The 21,022-nt window shown below is 41.2% G+C and overlaps 2 protein-coding genes and 1 long non-coding RNA gene across 15 annotated transcripts in view; 2 read left to right on the top strand and 1 right to left on the bottom strand.

The window, feature by feature from the left end:
• The window catches only part of tns2a (tensin 2a), a 42,773-nt gene extending 30,052 nt beyond the window's left edge, over positions 1-12,721 (top strand). For 3 of the 6 annotated variants that reach the window (XM_083570074.1, XM_083570077.1, XM_083570078.1), the window contains exons 18-28: positions 159-1,553; positions 1,794-1,959; positions 2,181-3,967; positions 4,289-4,420; positions 6,025-6,120; positions 6,590-6,667; positions 7,390-7,467; positions 7,981-8,149; positions 8,262-8,330; positions 9,477-9,506; positions 10,469-12,721. In XM_083570074.1, the coding sequence (XP_083426200.1) occupies positions 159-1,553; positions 1,794-1,959; positions 2,181-3,967; positions 4,289-4,420; positions 6,025-6,120; positions 6,590-6,667; positions 7,390-7,467; positions 7,981-8,149; positions 8,262-8,330; positions 9,477-9,506; positions 10,469-10,610 (4,142 nt within the window). In that variant the 3' untranslated portion in view covers positions 10,611-12,721. The remainder of the gene's footprint in view (positions 1-158; positions 1,554-1,793; positions 1,960-2,180; positions 3,968-4,288; positions 4,421-6,024; positions 6,121-6,589; positions 6,668-7,389; positions 7,468-7,980; positions 8,150-8,261; positions 8,331-9,476; positions 9,507-10,468) is intronic. The other 3 variants (XM_083570076.1, XM_083570079.1, XM_083570075.1) reach the window with 2 other exon arrangements.
• foxp1a (forkhead box P1a) overlaps positions 12,273-21,022 on the bottom strand; it is a 44,889-nt gene continuing 36,139 nt past the window's right edge. For all 8 annotated transcript variants that reach the window (XM_083570184.1, XM_083570183.1, XM_083570182.1 and 5 more), the window contains 10 exons: positions 20,716-20,814; positions 19,141-19,228; positions 18,628-18,711; positions 18,016-18,223; positions 17,035-17,111; positions 16,023-16,124; positions 15,802-15,923; positions 15,413-15,479; positions 14,293-14,456; positions 12,273-13,540 (listed from right to left, as the gene is read on the bottom strand). In XM_083570184.1, coding sequence (XP_083426310.1) covers positions 13,381-13,540; positions 14,293-14,456; positions 15,413-15,479; positions 15,802-15,923; positions 16,023-16,124; positions 17,035-17,111; positions 18,016-18,223; positions 18,628-18,711; positions 19,141-19,228; positions 20,716-20,814 — 1,171 coding nt within the window. In that variant the 3' untranslated portion in view covers positions 12,273-13,380. The remainder of the gene's footprint in view (positions 13,541-14,292; positions 14,457-15,412; positions 15,480-15,801; positions 15,924-16,022; positions 16,125-17,034; positions 17,112-18,015; positions 18,224-18,627; positions 18,712-19,140; positions 19,229-20,715; positions 20,815-21,022) is intronic.
• Positions 17,118-17,968, top strand: LOC310741896. The gene is made up of 2 exons (XR_014538089.1): positions 17,118-17,355; positions 17,447-17,968. It is a non-coding gene; the product is annotated as an uncharacterized lncRNA (long non-coding RNA).

A 21,022-nucleotide genomic window follows, 5' to 3' on the forward strand; every position in this document is an offset into this window, starting at 1 on the left:
AATTTTAAGGTAATTTAGAACGATTAATCACGAGTTAACTTATGACAATCATGCGTTTAATTGCGATTCAATATTTTAACAGCCCTAGTGAAAATGTCACACCTTTTATAATTTAGATCATGTTCTTACTAAGGCTTAAGATGAGTTCTATTTTTAAGCTTTAGATATTGCACACACCAGAGGGCCTCTGGACGGCAGTTTGTATGCACAGGTGAAGAAGCGGCGTGCAGCTTGTGCTTCCTCCTTTCCATCCACAAATGGCAGTCCAGGGCAAATCACTGATGAGAGACAAGGTCATCTCCTGTCACTCAGCACCGAATCCAGGCAGTCATCAGTGCCACTAGAATGTCTTGAAGATTCTCCCCGACGGCCTCCACCTACTCAGCAAGAACGGGAGGAACTGGATCGGCTTCTTGGAGGGATTGAGGGTGAGAGGTCTATCAGAGATCGTGAACGGGAGACAGCAATTTTGGATGATGGTGACTCACTCCCTCCAGAATCTACCGGGTCGCTCCGTTTGGCTCGTTCATGTTCCTGCCGCACGGGCTACAAATCACAGCGTTGCTCCGAACTTCATCACTTGCCCAATGGGTACTGCTTGGACCACTCAACTCCCAGCAACAACCACACAGGTGTTTCTTCGCCAAACATGCTAGGGCTGTGCCAGCACCACGGTGGTCACGCGCACCAGTCGCTCCCACCTCCAGACCTGCTGTGGGACCGACAGCAAGGCTCTCAGCACTACCTGCATGGTCCTTCTAGGCATGTTTGCCCTTATCCATCCCAGGATCTCTGCCCTCACCCTCACACACTTTCCCCTAGTGGACGACTGCTGTGCAGATCAGATGAATTCCTTCCATACACCCAGCCTCAACACAACCACCCACACCACCCAAAAGCAACCGGACCCTACCATGAAGTGATGCTTGTAGACGGCCTCCTACCACCCCCTAGCTGCCAATGCCGTGATTGCTGCTTGAGACGAGAGGATTTTCATGCTTTACGTCTTGACAGAGGTGAAGGATTGCACTGGGAAAGGGACGAAGTCTCTCGTGAAAGTGGCTTAAGGCGAGGCAGAGGATCCGAGGTTCCAAGACGGACAGAACTGCACTGGGATCGAGAGGCAGGGCTAAGACAGGGTCGAGAGGTCTCACTCCATTGGGACAGGGACAGAGAGGCAGAGCTGCAATGGGAGAGAGAACGAGAAGCCGAATATTGGCACAGAAGAACTGCTTTGTCACCATATGGCCCCCCAGGGCACGATCCTGCTTTTACCTTTGACCCACTACCGCAGGGTCACTCAGCTTTTCCTGAACCCTCAAGATCACACAGTCATGCCCCCCTGGATATAAAGTATAGCAGTGGCTCAAGCAGCTACCAGACATCTCACCAGATGTGCCCCTGCTCACCTTACCAGCCCTCACCTTCTGAGAGCCGTGGGTATGCTTCAGGTTACCAATCAGACTCCACGTCTCCACTGCCTTCCAGCTACTCCTCTTGCTACATCCATACAGACCATCAGCAGCAGCACTTCCCCTCTAACACACATTCAGGTCAGATACTACAGAGCTCCTAAACCACAAACCTGATAAAAGAATTTCATTTGTTACAAATGGGTGTTTCATCCACTTTGGTTTATAAGCCAGTTAAACTTATTTTGTAAAAAATACAATATTAGTCTATAATTTCAAAAAAAAAAAAAAAAAAAAAGTTTTGCTTTTATTTTATGAATTCCATCATAACATTTGTTTTAAAAGACATGCTTAAGGCTGTGTTTTCTGCCCGTTGGTCAGATGGTTCTGGAGTTCCAGGTGAGAATGTAGGATGGCGAGATCATATTACCCATGGTTCTTTCAGACGGCTACATCGTGAAGCACATGGGCCATGCTCAACCCCCTCTGACATGTCTGGACCACCCACTCCAGTCCACACCAGCAGCCCACTGCATACACAAGAGAGGTGACTGAGCTTTTGCTTGATATATACTGTATATATAATAACAATAACTTGGTTTCAAGGGAGGATAATGATTTATTTTGGCAACTGTAGTTTCTAGTCTGATTTTAATATAAAGTATTAGAAACACTCAAACTATATAATATATAGCCACTATAGTTGCATTTACTTAAAAAATAAAAATTTTCTTTCCTTGAAATTTCCTAACCTGATATTATTTACAGCCCCAGTCTGAGTGTTCAGGATCAGGAAGCACGAGCATCAGAGATAAGCACTGACTCCACAGCACACCAGGAGAAAAGGAATCCATCTCTCCAACAAAATCTCACAATCTCTGGGCCAGAGCCATATCAAGTTGGAATTCCATCGACAGAGCCTAAGTCATGCACATCCATTCCAGAGAAACACTGCATCCTTCCTCAGCAGCTCTCTACACATTCCCCTTCTCCACAGCAACTCCCACTACATTCCTCCTTTTCTCCTCAGCAGCTCTCCTCACATTCCTCATCTCCTCAGCAGCTCTCTCCACACTTCTCATCTCCTCAGCAGCTCTCTCCACATTTCTCATCTCCTCAGCATCTCTCTCCACATTTCATTTCTTCTCAGCAGCTCTCTCCACATTTCTCATCTCCTCAGCAGCTCTCTCCACATTTCTCATCTCCTCAACAGCTCTCCCCACAATCCTCCTGCCCTCCTAATCAAAACTCCACACACTGCACACCTTCTCAACAAAGCACCTCACACTGCTCACCATCTCAACAAAGCACCGCACACTGCTCACCTCTTCAACAAAACACTGCACACTGCCCACCTCCACAACAAAACACCGCACACTGCCCACCTCCACAACAAAACACCGCACACTGCCCACCTCCACAACAAAACACCGCACACTGCTCACCCCCCCAACAAAGTACCGCACACTGCCCACCTCCACAACAAAGCACCGCACACTGCCCACCTCCACAACAAAACACCGCACACTGCCCACCCCCACAACAAAACACCGCACACTGCCCACCTCCACAACAAAACACCGCACACTGCTCACCCACACAACAAAACACCGCACACTGCTCACCCCCCCAACAAAGTACCGCACACTGCTCACCTCCCCAACAAAGTACCGCACACTGCTCACCTCCCCAACAAAGTACCGCACAATACCAAACTCCTAAACAGAGTACCGCACACTGCTCACCTCCTAATCAGAGCTCCACACAATGCTCTCCTTCTCAGCAGAACACTACACATTCCACCCCTGTAATACACACAACAAACACTAACCCACAAGACCCGGTACCATCTACCCATTCTGCCCCAGCATCTCCTTCTAAAGAAAAACAACAGCAGCGCATCAGCCAGCCAATCAAGGAGGCCAGTCTGACCCCTTCATCTCCTCAACCAATCCAAAATGAAACAGTTGCATCCTCTGTTTCTCCTCAATCTTTGCAGCACATTAATCAAATCCAGATACCAGAGTCAATTTTAGCTCACAGCAATGGAGTGCCTTCAGGTTCTGATTCAGAGACTCCCAATTTATCTCCTTCTGCTCCGGTTTCACCTCAGCCATTGGGAAGCCTGAATGGCTCTTGCTCACCTGAACCCCCTGTGCCAGGCTTTGCCACTTTGGGTAGGAAGCTGATGTTGGGCACAGGATCCACCCCATCTGGAGAACCAGATATGACCTGCAGTGCCTCTGATGCTTACTCAACTTCCACTTATTCACCTTCTGACAGCACTGCCGGCCAGCCTCCTTTGCCAGAGAAAAGGCGACAGGGAACTCTGCCAGGATCACCCAATGGGAGGTCAGGCACCTTAAAGGCATCCACAAGTCATTCCCCTTCTGGCCAACACCATGTTACTTTCTCACCAATGGTTGCAGCAGTGACAGTACCTGGTGGGCAAAGTGATGGGCTGGCAGAGGGTGAAACAGGCAGCAGAGTCAGCGTGAAGTTCGTGCAGGACAGCTCCCGTTTCTGGTATAAGCCTGGAATCTCCAGAGAACAAGGTTAGTTAATTGGCATAGTGCATAAGATAATATCGCCTAGTTTTTACAGCTGTAATTAATGCATTTACTTTCATTTAATCCAAATTGCTTATCTTTTTACACTACTAACAAAAAATAATTAGTTGTATGATGCTAGGTTTTTGTTTTTTTTGCTTTTTTCTGTTTGCTGATTTTCAACACAAAAGTGAACATTTTCCGAGCACATTTTCACAGCTCCTTTTTTTTTTTTTTTTTTTTTTTGTAAGAATAGTTAAATGTTTAAAATAACTGTTAATGGAGTTTGAAGTCTCACTTATCCTGTACTCTTTCTATCATCTTCAGCCATTGCAGCACTGAAGGAAAAGGAGCCAGGTGCATTCCTCATCAGGGACAGTAACTCCTTCCATGGGGCTTATGGTTTGGCCCTCAAAGTGGCCTCACCACCTGCTAACCTCAGCAATCATTCCAGTAAAGGTACAGCATCATTTGAGTGTACAGTGCAGGCACTTCCTCTACTAAACAATCTCTCTTCCACAGGAAATCCTTCAATCGGAACATAGAGTACTTCAGCAGAGCTGAATAGCAGGCAGGATTAAAAAGTGTCAAGGGAACTTATGTCTCAAGAACCAGAGTTTATTTATAGATGGATCTGAAGTGTTCACTGCAAGAGAACGTCAGGGAATCAGTGTTAATTTTTTGTGCATATTCTTTTTCGCACGCTAAGGTCTAGTTTTGTCTCTAGCATCCCCCAGTGGACATTTGTTTTGTTCTACTCAATGCACAACTGCATTTAAAAATCAGTGACGTTACCTTCAAATAATCCTGCACAGATCAAAATGTGACTGTAAATAGAAACTGCTATTAAAAATTATCTGTTATTGAACAGCACATTTTTATATTATACAAACAGTATATTGCCAAAAGTATTCGCTTGTCCGCCTTCACATGCAAATGAACTTGAGTAACATCCGATTCTTAATGCATAGAGTTTAATATGATGTTGGCCCACCCTTTGCACCGAGAACAGCTTCAACTCTTCTGGGACGGCAATTTTTGACCGTTATTCCAGAAGCGCATTTGTGAGGTCAGACACTGATGTTGGACGAGAAGTCCTGGATCGCAGTCTCCGCTCTAATTCATCCCAAAATTTTTCTGTCGGGTTGAGTCCAGGACCAAACCCACTCATCCATGTGTTTATGCACCGTGCTTTGTGCACTGGTGTGCAGTCATGTCAGAACAGGAACGGGTCGTCCCCAAAATGTTCCCACAAAATTGGAAGCATGAAACTGTCCAAAATGTCTTGGTATGTTGAAGCATTAAGAACTATGGGGTCGAGCCCAACTCCTGAAAAACAACCCCATATCATAATCCCCCTCCACCAAACTTTACACTTGGCACAATGCAGTCAGACAACTACCGTTCTCCTGGAACTCACCAAACCCAGACTCGTCCATCGGATTGCCAGACAGTGAAGCGTGATTCGTCACTCCAGAGAACACATCTCCCCTGCTCTAGAGTCCAGTGGTGATGTGCTTTACACCACTGCATTCGATGCTTTGCATTGCACTTGATGTAAGGCTTGTTTGCAGCTGCTCGGCCATGAAAACCCCTTCCATGATGCACTGTTCTAGAGCTAATGAGAAGACCACAAAGTTTGGAGGTCTGTAGCTATTGACTCTGCAGAAAGTTGGCGACCTCTGTGCACTATGCGTCTCAGCATCTGTTGAGCCGCTCTGTGATGTGACGTGGCCGAACACGTCGTAGCTGAGTTGCTGTCGTTCCCAATCGCTTCCATTTTGTTATAATACAACAGTTGACTGTGGAATATTTAGTAGCGAGGGAATTTCACGTCTGGACTTAATACACCAGTGGCATCCAATCTCTGTACCACACTGAAATTCACTGAGCTCCTGAGAGCGACCCATTCTTTCACAAATGTTTGTAGAAGTGGTCTGCATACCTACATGCTTTATTTTATACACCTGTAACCATTAAAGTGATTGGAACACCTGAATTAAATGATTTGGATGAGTGAGTGAATACTTTTGGCATTATAGTGTATCTGTATATTTGCGCAGTTGGAGATCCGATGGAACAACTGGTGAGGCATTTCCTAATCGAGACCGGACCACGAGGGGTGAAAATCAAAGGCTGTCAAAATGAACCCCACTTTGGTAAGTGACATACTGTAGCATTAGAAAAAGTTCCTCAAACAGCTGAACAAGCCCAACACATCTGTTTACTCAGAATCGTGTTTCTCAGTTTAAACAAACACATCTGGAGCTTAATTATGGGGAGTTTGTTCGCTGCATTAAAAGCTATTAATGATCAGCTAAACTATTCAAACCTCAATTGGAATGATGTTTCAGTGTGATTTCTTCTAATTAAAACTATTTTTTTCAAAGGCTAGATTTTATCTCCATGTGCAGTGTATTCACAGTACAACTCTTTCCCCGAGTGATCAAAATCAGATTCATATAACAAATCACTTTTATAGCACTTCAGCAAAACACAATTAGAAATTAGTTTGAAGTTGTATTTGAAATTTAGCTACTTTTATGTCATTTCCCTTCAAGGGTGCATGGTAAATGTTATGAAAGCCTTGAAATCAATTCTGCACACCTTTATTTATTTATTATACAGGGAGTCTATCAGCGTTGGTGTATCAGCATTCCATTACGCCCATCTCTCTGCCCAGTGCTCTCCGCATCCCTGACAATGGTAAACACTCGCAGAACACATTACTGAGTTTTAATGGAACTGGCAAAGACACGAAATATCAACAGAGGGAGTATCAGGCCAAGCACAGAAAGTCACTGACAGTGTAAGGCATGTAGAATGTGTGTATTTGAGTGCAAATCTTTGGCTGTCTTTAATGTAAGGTTTAATGTTTTGACGGAGTAAAAACACAGATCAGGCGTAACGTTGACATTATAACATTATGACTGGTAAAGTGATTAACACTGATCATCTCTTCAGCATGGCACCTGTTATTGTGTGGGGTATATTAGGCAGCAAGTGAACATTTTGCCCTCAAAGTTGATGTTTTAGAAGCAGGAAAAATGGTCAGGACAACTGGGTCAGTGCATCTCCAAAACTGCAGCTCTTGTTGGTTGTTCGTGGTCTGCAGTGGTCAGTATCTATCAAAAGTGCTCCATAGAAGAAACAGTGGTGAACTGGCGAAAGAGTCATGGGCGGCCAAATGGGCACATTGGAAGGGAAGGCTGACCCGTGTTGTCCAGTGTAACAGACGAGCTTCTGTAGCTGAATTTGCTGAAGAAGTTACTGCTGGTAATGTTTGATGGGTCAGGACTGTTCTGGCAGCAAAAGGGGACCAACACAATATTAGAAAGGCGGTCATAATGTTCTGCCTTGTCGGTGTTTATAACGGTATTAGACATTGACATATTCTCTCTCTCTCTCTCTCTCTCTCTCTCTCTCAGATCCCATAACAGAGAACCTGGAAGTGCAGCCTGTCAGCAACATGAGCACAGCAGCAGACTTACTGAAACAAGGAGCAGGTCAGCATTTTCTCACACATCTTTACTCCTTCTTCCTATTCTTCTAGTTTCAATCTTTTATTCTTCTCATATTCTTCCTTCTTTTCCTTTTAATTTGACACCCCCCCCCTCACATTTTCTACCCTAATTCACCAGTTCCCACCCATCAGACAGCTCTACCCATCTCATATTATATTTACTTGCCGAGGGTGAAGGCTGACAAATGCTTCCTCGGAGACACATGAAGTTAGGCAACTGCATGTTTTCGGTCTCTTAGCAGCGTTATACTGTAAAATACGGCACTATCCAGCTTTTTTTTCCTCACGAGTTTACTGACAGACACCGACGATTAACTCGTGTTTCTGTAAGCGATGGAAGAGAGAGAGTGTGCCACCTACAGACCAGGGTCGGTTTTGTTCCTGGCCATTTTGTCTTGCTCTTGTTATTTGTCCTCCATTTGTCACTTTTGTTTGCTTTCTGTTCTTCTGCACTTTCCTTCTCCAATTCACGTTCTCATTGTTTCTTTCCCTTCAGCATGTAACGTGCTGTATTTAAACTCGGTGGAGACCGAGTCTCTGACAGGACCGCAGGCAGTTGCTAAAGCGACAGGCGTGATGATGTCACTAAGCCCTCGTCCCTTGGCCACCGTAGTACACTTCAAAGTGTCGACGCAAGGCATCACCCTGACCGACAGTCAGCGCCGGTACAAAACCCGTTACACACTATTCATTTGTTCACATTATTCGTTTTTATTATCACTCTTCCACATGTAAACAAATATTAGAATATTATAAGAGTATATTGTCGATTTCCAGGGTGTTCTTCAGGAGGCACTACCCCATTAACAGCGTGACTTTTAGCAGCATAGATCCACAGGACAGGAGGTAAGTGTATGCTGAACACTACTCACAAACTCATACATATCAGTGTTGAGGGAGGCCTGTAGTGAAGTGCGTCGTTTGTGATTCAATGTGCTAATTGGGATTTATGACATGTATCTAGAGTTGCAACATTATGGATAATTTTAAGACTGGAAACTTTCCATGGGAATTAACGGGAAAATATGTGAATTAAAGGCAATTCATGGGAACAATGATATTCATGGTCAGATTCATGGTCAGTATATTCAGGTAGTCAGCTGACCTTACTCTTTAGGCACATAACGTTGCTGAACCGAGACCTGACCAACTGCAGCAACCACAGATCATAGCACTGCCCCCAAAGGCTTGTAAGGTAGGCACTAGGCATGATGGGTGCATCAGTTCACCCGCCTTTTTTCATACCCTGATGCACCCATCACTCTGGAACAGGGTTAATCAAAACTTATTAGACCACATGACCTCCTTCCATTGTTTCAGAGTCCAATCTTTATGCTCCCTAGCAAATTTAAGCCTTTTTTTTTTCTTCAATTAGCCTCACTGATACGTGCTTTTCTTAAGGCTACACAGCTGTTTATCACAATTCTTCACCCTGACGTTCCCATGAAAAGTTTGCGGAAGGTTTTCAGAAATGTTCCGTCCCACTGCAACCCGTGACAAATCCTCTTATCCTTTTTGCTCATGAAAATGTGTTTGAAAGTGTTTTCTAGCTGTCACATGCAAAATGCTGCTTTTTAAAATGAATATCCAGCCTCTCACTCAGATGATCTTGTACACATGATTGAATAAATGATTGGTATAAATCAAAGGTTGTGCATGAACTTGCAGGCTGCTGTGTGTCCAGAGTTGGAGGGTTTGAGAGCATTAATGTATGTAGATAAAACTGCTCTGGTCGTTGCCTATGCTTTGGTTTTGTTCCTTTGTATGTAAACGCTCCTGCATGAAGCAGACGTTAACCAAAACCCCAACCAACACAAATCAGAATGTTACTGATAACCGAGGAAACTATACGTATGATTGTGTGTGTGTGTGTGTGTGTGTGTGTGTGTGTGTGTGTGTTAGTGTAACAGAGAGCATGTTTGTGTAGTTGCCTGCAGCTTTGTGTGTGCACGTGTGTTTCTGAGTGTTTGTCTCCGTCTTCCTTTGCTATAGGTGGACTAACTCAGACAGCACAACATCTAAGTAAGTGCTCAGTGTATCTCTCTGTTCATATGCGTGTGTGTGTGTGTGTGTGTCTGTGTTGCTCATGTGCTTGGCATCTTTTATTTTTAATTTTTTCCCCTTTATTTCTTAAGATAAAAAAAATTATAATAATAAAATTATATATATATATATATATATATATATATATATATATATATATATATATATATATATATATATATATATATATATATATATTTTTTTTATTATTATTATTATTATTATTATTATTATTATTATTTCAAGCGATTTTTCAAAATATTTACAAATTACAGTCAGGGCCAGAATTATTGGCACCCTTGGTAAGGATAGGTTACAGCTTCTGGCTTGCAGAGGCAGATTTTCATTCGATTACATCCTGGTACATGTATCCTGATAAGCCACACATTTCCACACATCCCTCACCATACACAAGTGGAATTTTTTTTTTTAATGTATTATTATTATTATTATTATTCTGAATGACCTTCCTTGTAAGCCAAACCCTTGAGTTTTTTTTTTTTTTTCTCGTCTCATCTGATCCTGGCAGTGGTATAAATTTCAGCAGTGTCTAGTGATCTGGTGGCTTACATTTTTATAAGTTGGGATTCAGGAAGTATTTACTTGGAAAACTGTCCCCTGAAACATTGCCATCTTCTCCAAATCTCCAACTGTGATCCTTAAAGGAATTTGTCCATGTCCAGTGTGCATGAAAAGCCCCCCCAAAATGGACAAATGTAAAATATAATAAAAATAAATAAATAAATAAACTAAACATAACATTGTTCTCTAACCTTCTGGTGCAAGCACTCGATGCTAAAACACTTACACCCTGGCAATAAATTGATTACTGTCTTTATTAATAAATTAGTGGCGTAATTAATCTATTGAGCTTCCTGTCACTCAGTACACAGCCATCTGTCTCTAATCCTCTCTCACACGTCTCTGCTTTTTCCCTGCAGAGTGTTTGGGTTTGTAGCTAAGAAGACTGGCAGCGCGGTAGAGAACGTGTGTCACCTGTTTGCGGAGCTCGACCCTGAGCAGCCTGCCACTGCTATCGTCAACTTCATCAACAAAGTCATGCTGGGGCCACAGCAGCGCTAGAGGAAGAGCGAGAGAGAAGATCATCATCATCATCATCATCAGTCCATCACTGAGTCGAAGAGGCTCATTGTAATAAAGTGTAAGAGATACCAAAGCACTGCAAACTAGTGTAGATAAAAAAAGCGACCAGACCAAATTGGTGAAAAACAGTGATGATGTCATAGTAAAGGTTTAATAATACACTATTAGCGATCACAATGGTTGAGGTAGGAATATATTGAGCACTGTCGATTTATACCGTATGAAAAGTATTTTTAATAAAGACAATAATGCACTCAAATACCAAATATCTCCACAGCCGACTATCAGCAGTCTTATTATTTTTATGTATTTCAGTAATCAGCTTTAAGTAGTTACACAGATTGGCTGCTACGGTGTTCTGATCTGGGACACGGTAAACGAGAGCGCAGCAGAACGTCTTAGAGAGTTATCTCGGGAAGGTTGGTGTAAGGACGAGACGTGGTGAAGAGACAGGCGTGTGAGGAGCAGGCAGACGGTGGTGGGATCAGGTAGGAAACGAGTTTCACATTAGTGTGAATAGGTTCATCAGGAGGCAAAACGTCGTGGTCATTTTTATTTAGAAGTGAAGAATGAAGTCAGGAAAGAATAGATCACAATAAGCTTCAGCTTCCGCTTCAGTACTCAACATGGGCCCACAAACTCAACCTGTCGAGAAAGATGACCAGCGTGAGTTTTTTTTTTTTTTTTCTTTATTTCTCATATTCTTCCCTAAATATTTTTATTTTTAAATTTATATTAATGTATTTCCATTTCATGGCATAAACATGTTCATGTAAACCAAAAGAGGTTTAAAGTTTTTACTTACTAAAAAAAAAAAGCTTTGCTGAGCGCTCGTATTTATAAGCTTTTATTCCCGTCATGTTCAAATTACGTTTGCATGTATTAAAGTTATTGTGGCTTTCTGAAAGATGAGACATGAGCGACAGCTTTAATATATTCTACTGTTTTCTTGTTGATCTGTGTATGTAGTAATATATTCACTTAGATGCAACTTGGAAAGTGATTTAAAAAAAAATACTTAACGGAAGGACACTTTTATATGAAATGGATTTATAAAGTGCTATTTTTTCAATATAAGCATAAATGGATATAATAAATGTAAAGCCGTGGTACCAAGTAGATGCTTTTTTATTTTTTTCCTCCTGTAATATAACGTGTATTTTGTGTCTAAAGCCCAATTAAGTCAGTCGATGTGTTCCTTCATTCATTACAAAGTCTGCACACATTCCTTCAAGTAAAACACGAAGTTGGTTCACAGGTTGATTTGCTGTAAATGTTTTGAGAAGAACAAAATCTAAAGCAAAGAAGAAAGAAATCAGTAAACCGCCTGGATACACTGCAGTACTCGTATATAAAGCTCTAGTGGAATTGTGAAGGCAACTGAACTGTATAATAATTTCCAGGACGTCTCTCACTACTCATCCAAACGGCTTCAAGGTTTAAAAAGGGGGAAGCGATAGTGTAGATTTACTTCTGAAAATCACCCGGATGACTGAAAATCTGCAGACGGTGCAAATGTTTTCGTCTGTTTGCACCACTTTCAGGATGAACCCACAAGAATCTTAGAAAGTAACGAAAAACTTCACGTTGTTTCAATTAACAACCAACGCATTTGAAAAGTTTGATTGAAAAATGAGAGACTTTTCACACATTTTCATACTTTATGTCCAATCAGGTTTAAACATTACACATTCCATGCAACGTTAAGGACACTCAGTACAGTCCACCGAGTCTCGACTTTAGCTGTAAGGCAAAACATTTCAGTTGCGGATATATATATATATGTATTTATATATATCAAAAAGGACTGTGTAAACAAAGTACATATCATAAAAGGCGATTTACAATCTTTGGTAACTGGTTGATTTTATAGCAGGGGAATTACACCTACCGAAAAAGTCTAGCCGAAAAGTCCGTCCCACACAAATACAGCGACGTTCACTTTAAAATCACTGTAACCCAAAGCAACAGTTCGAACATTTCGGCCAGTGTTTTGGGGAGTTTCTACAACATTTTAGATCATAACATTCTATACAAACAAGAGGAAACGGACAAATGAAAAAGAAAAAAAAAAAGAAAAAAAATCTAATTAAAATTTTTTTTATAATAATTCATCAAGTGCTGGTTATAAAAATGTTCCCCCTTTGGTTTTGGTTCTACTAGCAAAAGAAAAAAAAAGTTCGAAAGACATTCACGATTTCAGTGAGCAGACTTATAATAAATGGGCAGGCACATACTTTAGGTCAAATGTGACTCAATATGTTGACTAACCGCATGGTTTTGAGGCAGTGGCGATTAAAAACAGTTGAGCAGATGTGAGAAGACTCGTACGCAGGGTGAATTTAAGTTCCCAGAGTTCCTACACATACATCAAAACCGAAGAAAAAGACTGGTCCTAGGTGCTTCTAGTGTCAAAAATAGTATTTGCGATAATCTTAACATAAATCACCTGATTACAGTGATTAGGTTCTGCATCTAGGTAGTGTGTAGTGCTTCTTTAGACTCGAGACACAAACAGTAACTGACCCGCCCTGAACATCCTCGCTGCTAGTTTATGGGCTAACAGTTACGTGTAGGAGCTCGACACAGAGGAGCCCTTTAGTACCGTCGAGGTCAGTCCCCTGCATACAAAACAAATGACAGGTCGCTCCATGAATAAATAGTTTGTTCCCAAGTGGAAATTGTGGACATTCTGCGAGTCTGCTGGTACACTGATTAGCTGGTTAGGTGGCTGTGGAATGGCTGATCCTCAAGAAAAAGCGGTGGGACGAGCAGTTTGTGGCTCGTGCTCTTCAGGGTAATCTGCGTCGTGATCGAGATCAGGGCTGTGTCCATCTCCCATCTCTGGAGACATGGAGCTTTCCAAATACTCCCTCTCCATCTGCTGCCCTTTAAATCCAGCATGTTGTCTGCACACACAACCAAACCACCTCGATCAGAGAAAACCGCAATAACGTACAAACATATAAAACGGACAAAAACATTCAGCATGATGGGAGAAAAATCAAGGGGAAAAAGTCATCAGGCGCATCTAAACCGTTAAAAAATAAATAATATATGCTATATTGCTAAAAGATTGCAGACACCTAATCATAAGTATGGTATGTGCTTTTTGAGCATCGCATTCCATATTTAGTTCCAATTTGCTCTTATAATTCACTCCACTCCTCTGGGAAGATGATCCACTAGAATTTGGAGTCTACTTGTGGAGATTTGTGCTCATTTAGACACAACGGTGTTAGTAAAGTCTGGTACTGGTACTGATGTAGGTAAGCTGAGGAGGCCTGGGGTGCAGTCAGCGTTCCAAATCATCCTAATGATGTTCAAAGGGGTTGAGGTCAGAGCTTTTTAGCAGGAGATCTTCCACTCCAACTGAAGCAGAGCACATCTTTATGGAGTTTACTTTGTGCACAGGGGGATTGTCATGCTGGAACAGGGTTGGGTCTCATAGTTCAAGTGAAGGAAAAATGTCATGCTACTGCATCCCAAGACACCCTGTGCCATTGTGTGCCCTCGGGTTTGTGCTAATAGTTTGGGGGAAAGAACCACAAATGGCTGGGAAAGTCAGGTGTCCCAATACTTTTGCCCATATAGTGTATATAGTGTGTGTGTGTGTGTGTGTGTGTGTGTATATATATATTCTAAGTAAAGAGTCACTCACAGAGCAGACATAGGAGACAGATCGAGGCTGGAGTCACTTTGGGAGTCATCATCATGATCCGGAGCACTCAAACCTTCATGCATTACGCTGACCAGAGTCTTGAGACTGGAGACTCCTACAGATGCAGAACCATACAGTGGCAAGCTGCTGTCCGCCATCACAGCCTGCGACAAAAACAACACGTCACCCACGTGTAAGCACAGATTTGATCTGGAATCGTATTACTCAGATGGTAATATAATAATAGCGATTTCAATACCTCTAGTAATTAATCAATGGAAGTATGGAGTAATTTTTTATATATTTATGATTATAAAAGCTACAGTGGGCCTGATTTATCAATATTCTAAGTTGTGTAAATGTAAATGTGTAAGCCAGATGGAACTGAAATGTTCTGCTGGATTTACAAAAGTTTCACAAACACTAAGCAATGTTTCTGAGCTACTTGGTGTCATGACTACTGAGTTACAGGTTACAGGTTACAGAGAGAGAGAGAGAGAGAGAGAGAGAGAGAGAGAGAGAGAGAGAGAGAGAGAGAGAGAGAGAGAGAGAGAGAGAGAGAGAGAGAGAGAGAGAGAGAGAGAGAGAGAGAGAGAGAGAGAGAGAGAGAGAGAGAGAGAGAGAGAGAGAGAGAGAGAGAGAGAGAGAGAGAGAGAGAGAGAGAGAGAGAACAAAAAGAACTGAGTGGAAAATTATCATTATGACCTAAAAGTCAAGAGCCGAAACAAGAACATCTGATTTCCTCTTGAAAAGGGGTTTGAGATGAGAACCCTTTATCTTAACAATTTTCTCTGTATAAAAGGATGAAGCCTGTACTCTATTTTACCCTGTTTGTCTTGAACATGCAATTTTACAGTGGAGCAACACTCAACCAGACTTTCTCTTTTATCTAGATGGCTATCATTAGGCGATTAGATCATTCTGTTGTTGTTTTTTTTATATATATGATTTCATATGTGCTCTCAGATATGAGCACAGTTGAAGTGGCAGGTTGGTGACTGTTAGCTTCTATTTGTTAATGACTTAATGTGACAGGCATTTATTTTTCTTTTCACATTCGTTTGTGTGAGCGGTTTTCTGTTTAGAGAGCAGAATTCTTAATATACCATTTTTTACTTACTTGAAGAGCAGACAAAGCAGGACTCTGACCAAGACTTGACTGGATATTCTTCACCAGAGAGGGTGATCTACAGATACAAAAGCACAGGAATAAATAAATAAAATAAAATAAAACTAATTATGCAAACATTTAAAAATTAAACTCTATGCGTCTACCAGTGCGATGTGTTATCAGGTTATGCATTTGAGATTTGTTATCATAATTTATCTCAACAAGGGTTTAAAGGGTTTATTTGGGATTCTCATTTGTAACTGGGAGCAGGGACACTGCAAAAAAATCTCTAAAAATGTTTCTTCTTCAATAGCATTTTCAAAGATACATCTGCCTTATAAAATGTACGACAAGAACAATCAGACTTGGTGCTGTCCGGAATAGAATAAATTCTTTACCCAGTGATCTTCTGAGGTCTTCTCTTTTGAAACTCCATTTCATCCACAGTCCAAACAGCCCCTTTCACATTCTCCACTCTCACAAAGCACTTGTGGAGACTGAGGTTATGTCGTACTGCGTTCTACAAGCCAAAAAAAAAGGTTTCTTGGGTTGATCTCCTAATGATGCTCCAATGATGAAACAAAAAAATATGATTGTAGTCTTGTAGCAGAAACTTTACCTTCCATGTTGCTGCATTGCGTCTGAAATATGCAAAGGTTCGAGTGAACCAGTTGTAGATTTCATTTAGCGTTAGCTGCTTTTCGGGGGACTCAAAAATCGCCTGCAAAAAGACCAATTCAGAATAATCTATTTAATCTATACACTGATTAAAGATAAAAAATAGTCATGTACACAATTTACAAACTATTAGTGAAAATGTAATCATATGAGGCACTAGTTTATATCATGATATATCATTATAGCAAGGCCCTTAACGGCTGACCCTGTGCTCTGACCCCAGCTTCCAAACAAGTTGGGATTTTCACTGTGCTGTAATGTATATGTGACAAATAAAAACTAAACTAAACCATACCATACTATATCCAATATATACTATACATAACCTTATCCAAGCACCATAATGTCACCAGTCATGATGTATTCACTGTTTCAAACGGACTAAAACTAAATGTAGAGGTGCCCTGACAGCATGACAACCACACCTCCAAAATCCCCCCAAACACTCCTACAGTGCTACATGTCAAACATGCCTCAGGGGAATACAGATCGAGTAGGAATGAGTCGACCCTTGGAAGTCCAAGAGCAAGTGAAAATATTTGTTATGCTGGAATGCATTCGTGTGTCTTGGATGCTCGGATGCATTTTAGCTGGACACATTCATTACTCGTGTTTATAGAAATACAGTTCCAAATGCACACATTCCATTTTACTGCTATAACAGTTCATCTGGGTTTAATAGTTCAAACTGGCTAAAAACTGCAAAAAGGTTGTTTTAGGAATAAAAGTTGAAGTGTGTGCACTGAGATTAAAGAGATGTTCCACTCATCAGCATAATTTTTTATGACATAGCTAAAATTGATATGCTGGTCACACGTCACACTACAATTACAGCATAGAGAATGAACATTAAGAACTGTCAAGTGTCGAGATTCACGCAGGTACAAAAGTCCTAATGCAGTGTGCGACTCCACCTGGTGTAATACCTGCTGTGGTAAGCGATTGTTCCTTACCTGCCTTATCAAAGCTGCATATGTAAACGGGGGTCTGACCTCAGTGCTCAAATAGAACTCCTTATTCTGTACAATGTCTGAGAAGCAAAAACATAAGCGAAACAGAGAATGCAGTTAAAAGTTATGCCTGAGTTCTTGTGACACATATCTCAACTAGCACTGGAATTTAAAGACAGATGCAGGGTGTGTCAGTGGAGTTGTGGTCAAGAGTCAGCTGCAAGAAGCAGACAGAAATCGGCAAGTAACATGTAACGATACTCACCTGTGTCTTATTACTGACAGTCTACTGATTTGTGTCTCTTTGAGCTTTTAGTAACTGGCGTCACCACAGAGAGAGAGGGCGGGGGAGGGAGGGAGGGGGAGAGGGGGGAGGGAGGGGGGGGGGAAGAGGGAGAGGGAGAGGGAGAGAGAGAGAGAGAGAGAGAGAGAGAGAGAGAGAGAGAGAACGCTCCAGGCTGTTTATTTTTTCCCACCGTGCTTTTCAGGTCACTTTCAAAAACTCAACACAAACAACTTAACTGAAAAGAAGCCTGCAGCTTTCACCCTCTTCAAATTCATGCTCTGTTTGTCTTTGTGTGTGTGTGTGTGTGTGTGTGTGTGTGTGTGTGTGTGTGTGTGTGTGTGTGTGTGTGTGTGTATTTCATAAACTCAGCTAAATTCTCTCTGCCTGGATAAAGCAGTTACTGAAAGTACAATAAGACACAAATAAGTAAACTGGCATTAAGACACAGGTGAGAATCATAAGGTGTTACCTGTCAGTATGACCTGCCTTTTCTCTGTCCACAGTTCACACTCAACCCTTGTGTGTCAGTGCCACTCAGTTTGAATACATTTTGTGACACCGTTGGATAAAAAAAATAAATAAAAGAAAACTAAAGAAATGTCTTGTGAGGTAATACCATTAAGTGCAATCAAAAGTTCCAAATAATTTTTTTTTTTTAAAGTGCTTTTGACTAATTGTGACGTTAGAGCACAACTGACCTTGGTCCATAGCCAGGTTGCATTTGTCAGAGTAGCGTTTGCGAATAGGCCCCACGGTGTGCAGGCTGCTGGGGATGATGACACTGGGAGTCTGAGGGAGTGGTGTGAGTGGTGTTGATGGTGCTGTGGCACTTTGGGAAAGGCTCATGGAAGGAGTGGGCTTGGGAGCAGTGGCCTTAGCCAGTGTGAGGTTGGAAACTAAATTCACCTTCAGCAACACACACAACAATTACATTTTCAACTGAATCATTTACTTTTAAAATATGATCATCCACTTCACATGGATTGTCATGTCAGACTGCAATTTATTTCACTAAACATTACAATGCAAACACATGCAGGTACCACACAGTTTAGATTACTGTCAGTGTGCTACACCACAGTTAAGGTACCACAGAGACAAATGTTGCCCCGAGCCTAGCAGCAGAAAGCGAAATAAATAAAAGTCAAGAAGAAATATATTTAAAATTAACTGAAACTGTGATGTTTTCCAACATCAATGTACAATTCCTGACAATTCCATTGCATCTTCAATCAAGTGTTTCTAACACAATAAGTGTCCATTACCTTAAAAACATAAAACAGTAAGTTGGTCTGTGCTAGAGGACTTACTGGCTGTGGAGTTTGTTTAGGCTCAGTAGATTTGACATGGAGGTGGGCCATCATGGCCTGGAGACGTTCTTTGTCTTTCGCTAGCTGTTTGGCAAACAAACAAAGATGACACAAAGATAAATCACCTGCTCGCAGTACTTTTCCCTAAATAATCCCAAATATTCTTTTGTTCTTCATATAAAATGTGCTGCTCTGAATATCAAACATCCAATGATTTTTAGAAGCTATAACAATAACTTTGTATTCACATTTTTAAACATTTCCTTTCAGCAAATATACCTCATAGAGTAGTAATGTACATTACATGAAACGTACATATCTGACATAAACAAGCTTTATTCATAATAACTATTAGAAATCTTCTGCAGTCTAATGGCATTGGGTCTAGAAACCATCCCACAGTATAGAATAAAACATTAAAAAAAATAAATAAATAAAGGCATTTACAAAAGAATTGGGTGATTTTAATTTTTTTTTTTTTTTATAAGTTTAGTAGACTGCAAAAAAAAATACCTGGAGTTCAAGCTGTTGAACAACCTGCATCTGTACTCTGCACTGTGCTGTGCTCTTGTCATCCAGTGCATGCTCACTGTTTAAATGCCTGCAGGGAAAATTCAGGCTCATTAAAACCAAACAAGAACAACAATGCATTACTACAGCCACAGGTAGCTATGATCCCAGTATAAACATTACTTTCCATTTATTATAATGTATAAAAAATCCACAACTGGGCCAAGTGACATTGCTGGAGTATTGTGTTTATAACAAGCACTAGGGGGCAGCGCAGTATAACGTGCTACAGCCTGACATTTTGCATTTGAACTGGTTCTATGTTTCTGAGGGGGAAAACTCACTTTTGATAGCTGTGGAAGTTTGTCTGTCCTGGTTAAAGAAGAATATTTACCAGTCCTTACTGAGTATTTCTTCAAAATAAAACACTGTAAATAAAATCTACATCACAACTCCAGAGATCCGGATCACTAACAAACTTTTAGTGAGCTTAGAATCCATATCTAAATATAACGTCATTGTAAAAACGACGCAAAATCCAAATACAAACATCCAATTCATCAATTTCCTGCTAGGATGTCAAGCAGTTTAGAAAAAGTGGTTCACACACAAGCACAATTTAGAGCACTGTTTGTTATTTTTTCTCAGAAGTCATTTGCTGTGTCTCTTATTAATGTTTAATAGTATAAACCTCCAGAAAGGAGCAACAAAGCTTTACACTGGAAAAATATTAATGTACACATAGCACATTCAGGGCGAGGCCAGGATGATGTGTGCTAGTTTAGTGTGTTTTGAATAGCCTGACTTAGAGTGGAGCTGCAGAACAAAGGCAGTGTTGTGGCAATAAGGCAGGGCGGAGACGCAGAGAGAGAGAGAGCAGGGGTCAGGGTCAGCGCAGGGGGCACGCATAAACATCCTAATGCTGTTTGTTTTGGGAGGGATGGGCCACATCACCATGGGTACACTGTTTATCACAGAGCAGTGCAGCTCAACCCTGAGGGGCCCCACCACTCCTCCACCACAGGGGAAGGAGTAGAAGAGAGAGAGAGAGAGAGAGAGAGAGAGAGAGAGAGAGAGAGAGAGAGAGAGAGAGAGAGAGGTGGGGGATTTCAGAAAAAGGAAAGAAAGAAAGGCAAATATTGAAATGAGCCGACAAAGAGAGTCAAAAGAAGCAGGAAAAAACAAAAAATAAAACAATGAAAGATCAAGAGAAAGACGTTTTTTTTTTCTTTCTTTTTTTCTTTATAAAGTATTCTTTATAAAAATTGAGGATTTTAAATAAACATTGTAAGTGATGGTCAGAAACCTTCAAGCTATACGATGAGTCAGATATTTAGTGATAAAAGCTGAACTCAATTCTGGCCTGTGAGTCAACCAAGTCTTTAAACAATTGTGCTCGGTCAACTGAAAAAAGAAAGACAGGAAGAAAGACTAGTCTGCTACTGCCTAAACACAAAGAAAGCAAAACATTTTAATTAATCTGTTTTTTATCCATAATAGATTAATGCATACTGCTCATGAGAAGAACAAGACATTACTAATAAGGAACAAAGAGAAAACAGAAAGAGAAAGACTCACTTGAGGAACGACTGGAAGTCTCCTAACACAGCCTCGCAGCCAGGCCACTTACACACACCGTGGCTATACAGAGGGTGATTGCTCTGAGCCTCCTGTGAACTGTAACGCAAAGAAAAAAGCACATTTCATTTAGTGGATTTAGCAGTAAGCTCGAGAGATTTATCCATCAGTTAAAGAGTCTAGTCGATTTATTTTATTAAAGCTTATCATGCATCAAGAAAAAGAGAGCTGACCTGCAATGGAGCGCTCCATTCTGTTAATATCATTAATGAAACTGACATTTATAAACATATGTTTTGTCAATCAA

This window comes from Silurus aristotelis (genome assembly GCF_946808225.1).
Source record: "Silurus aristotelis genome assembly, chromosome: 19".
In the NCBI taxonomy this organism is placed as follows: Eukaryota; Metazoa; Chordata; class Actinopteri; order Siluriformes; family Siluridae; genus Silurus; species Silurus aristotelis.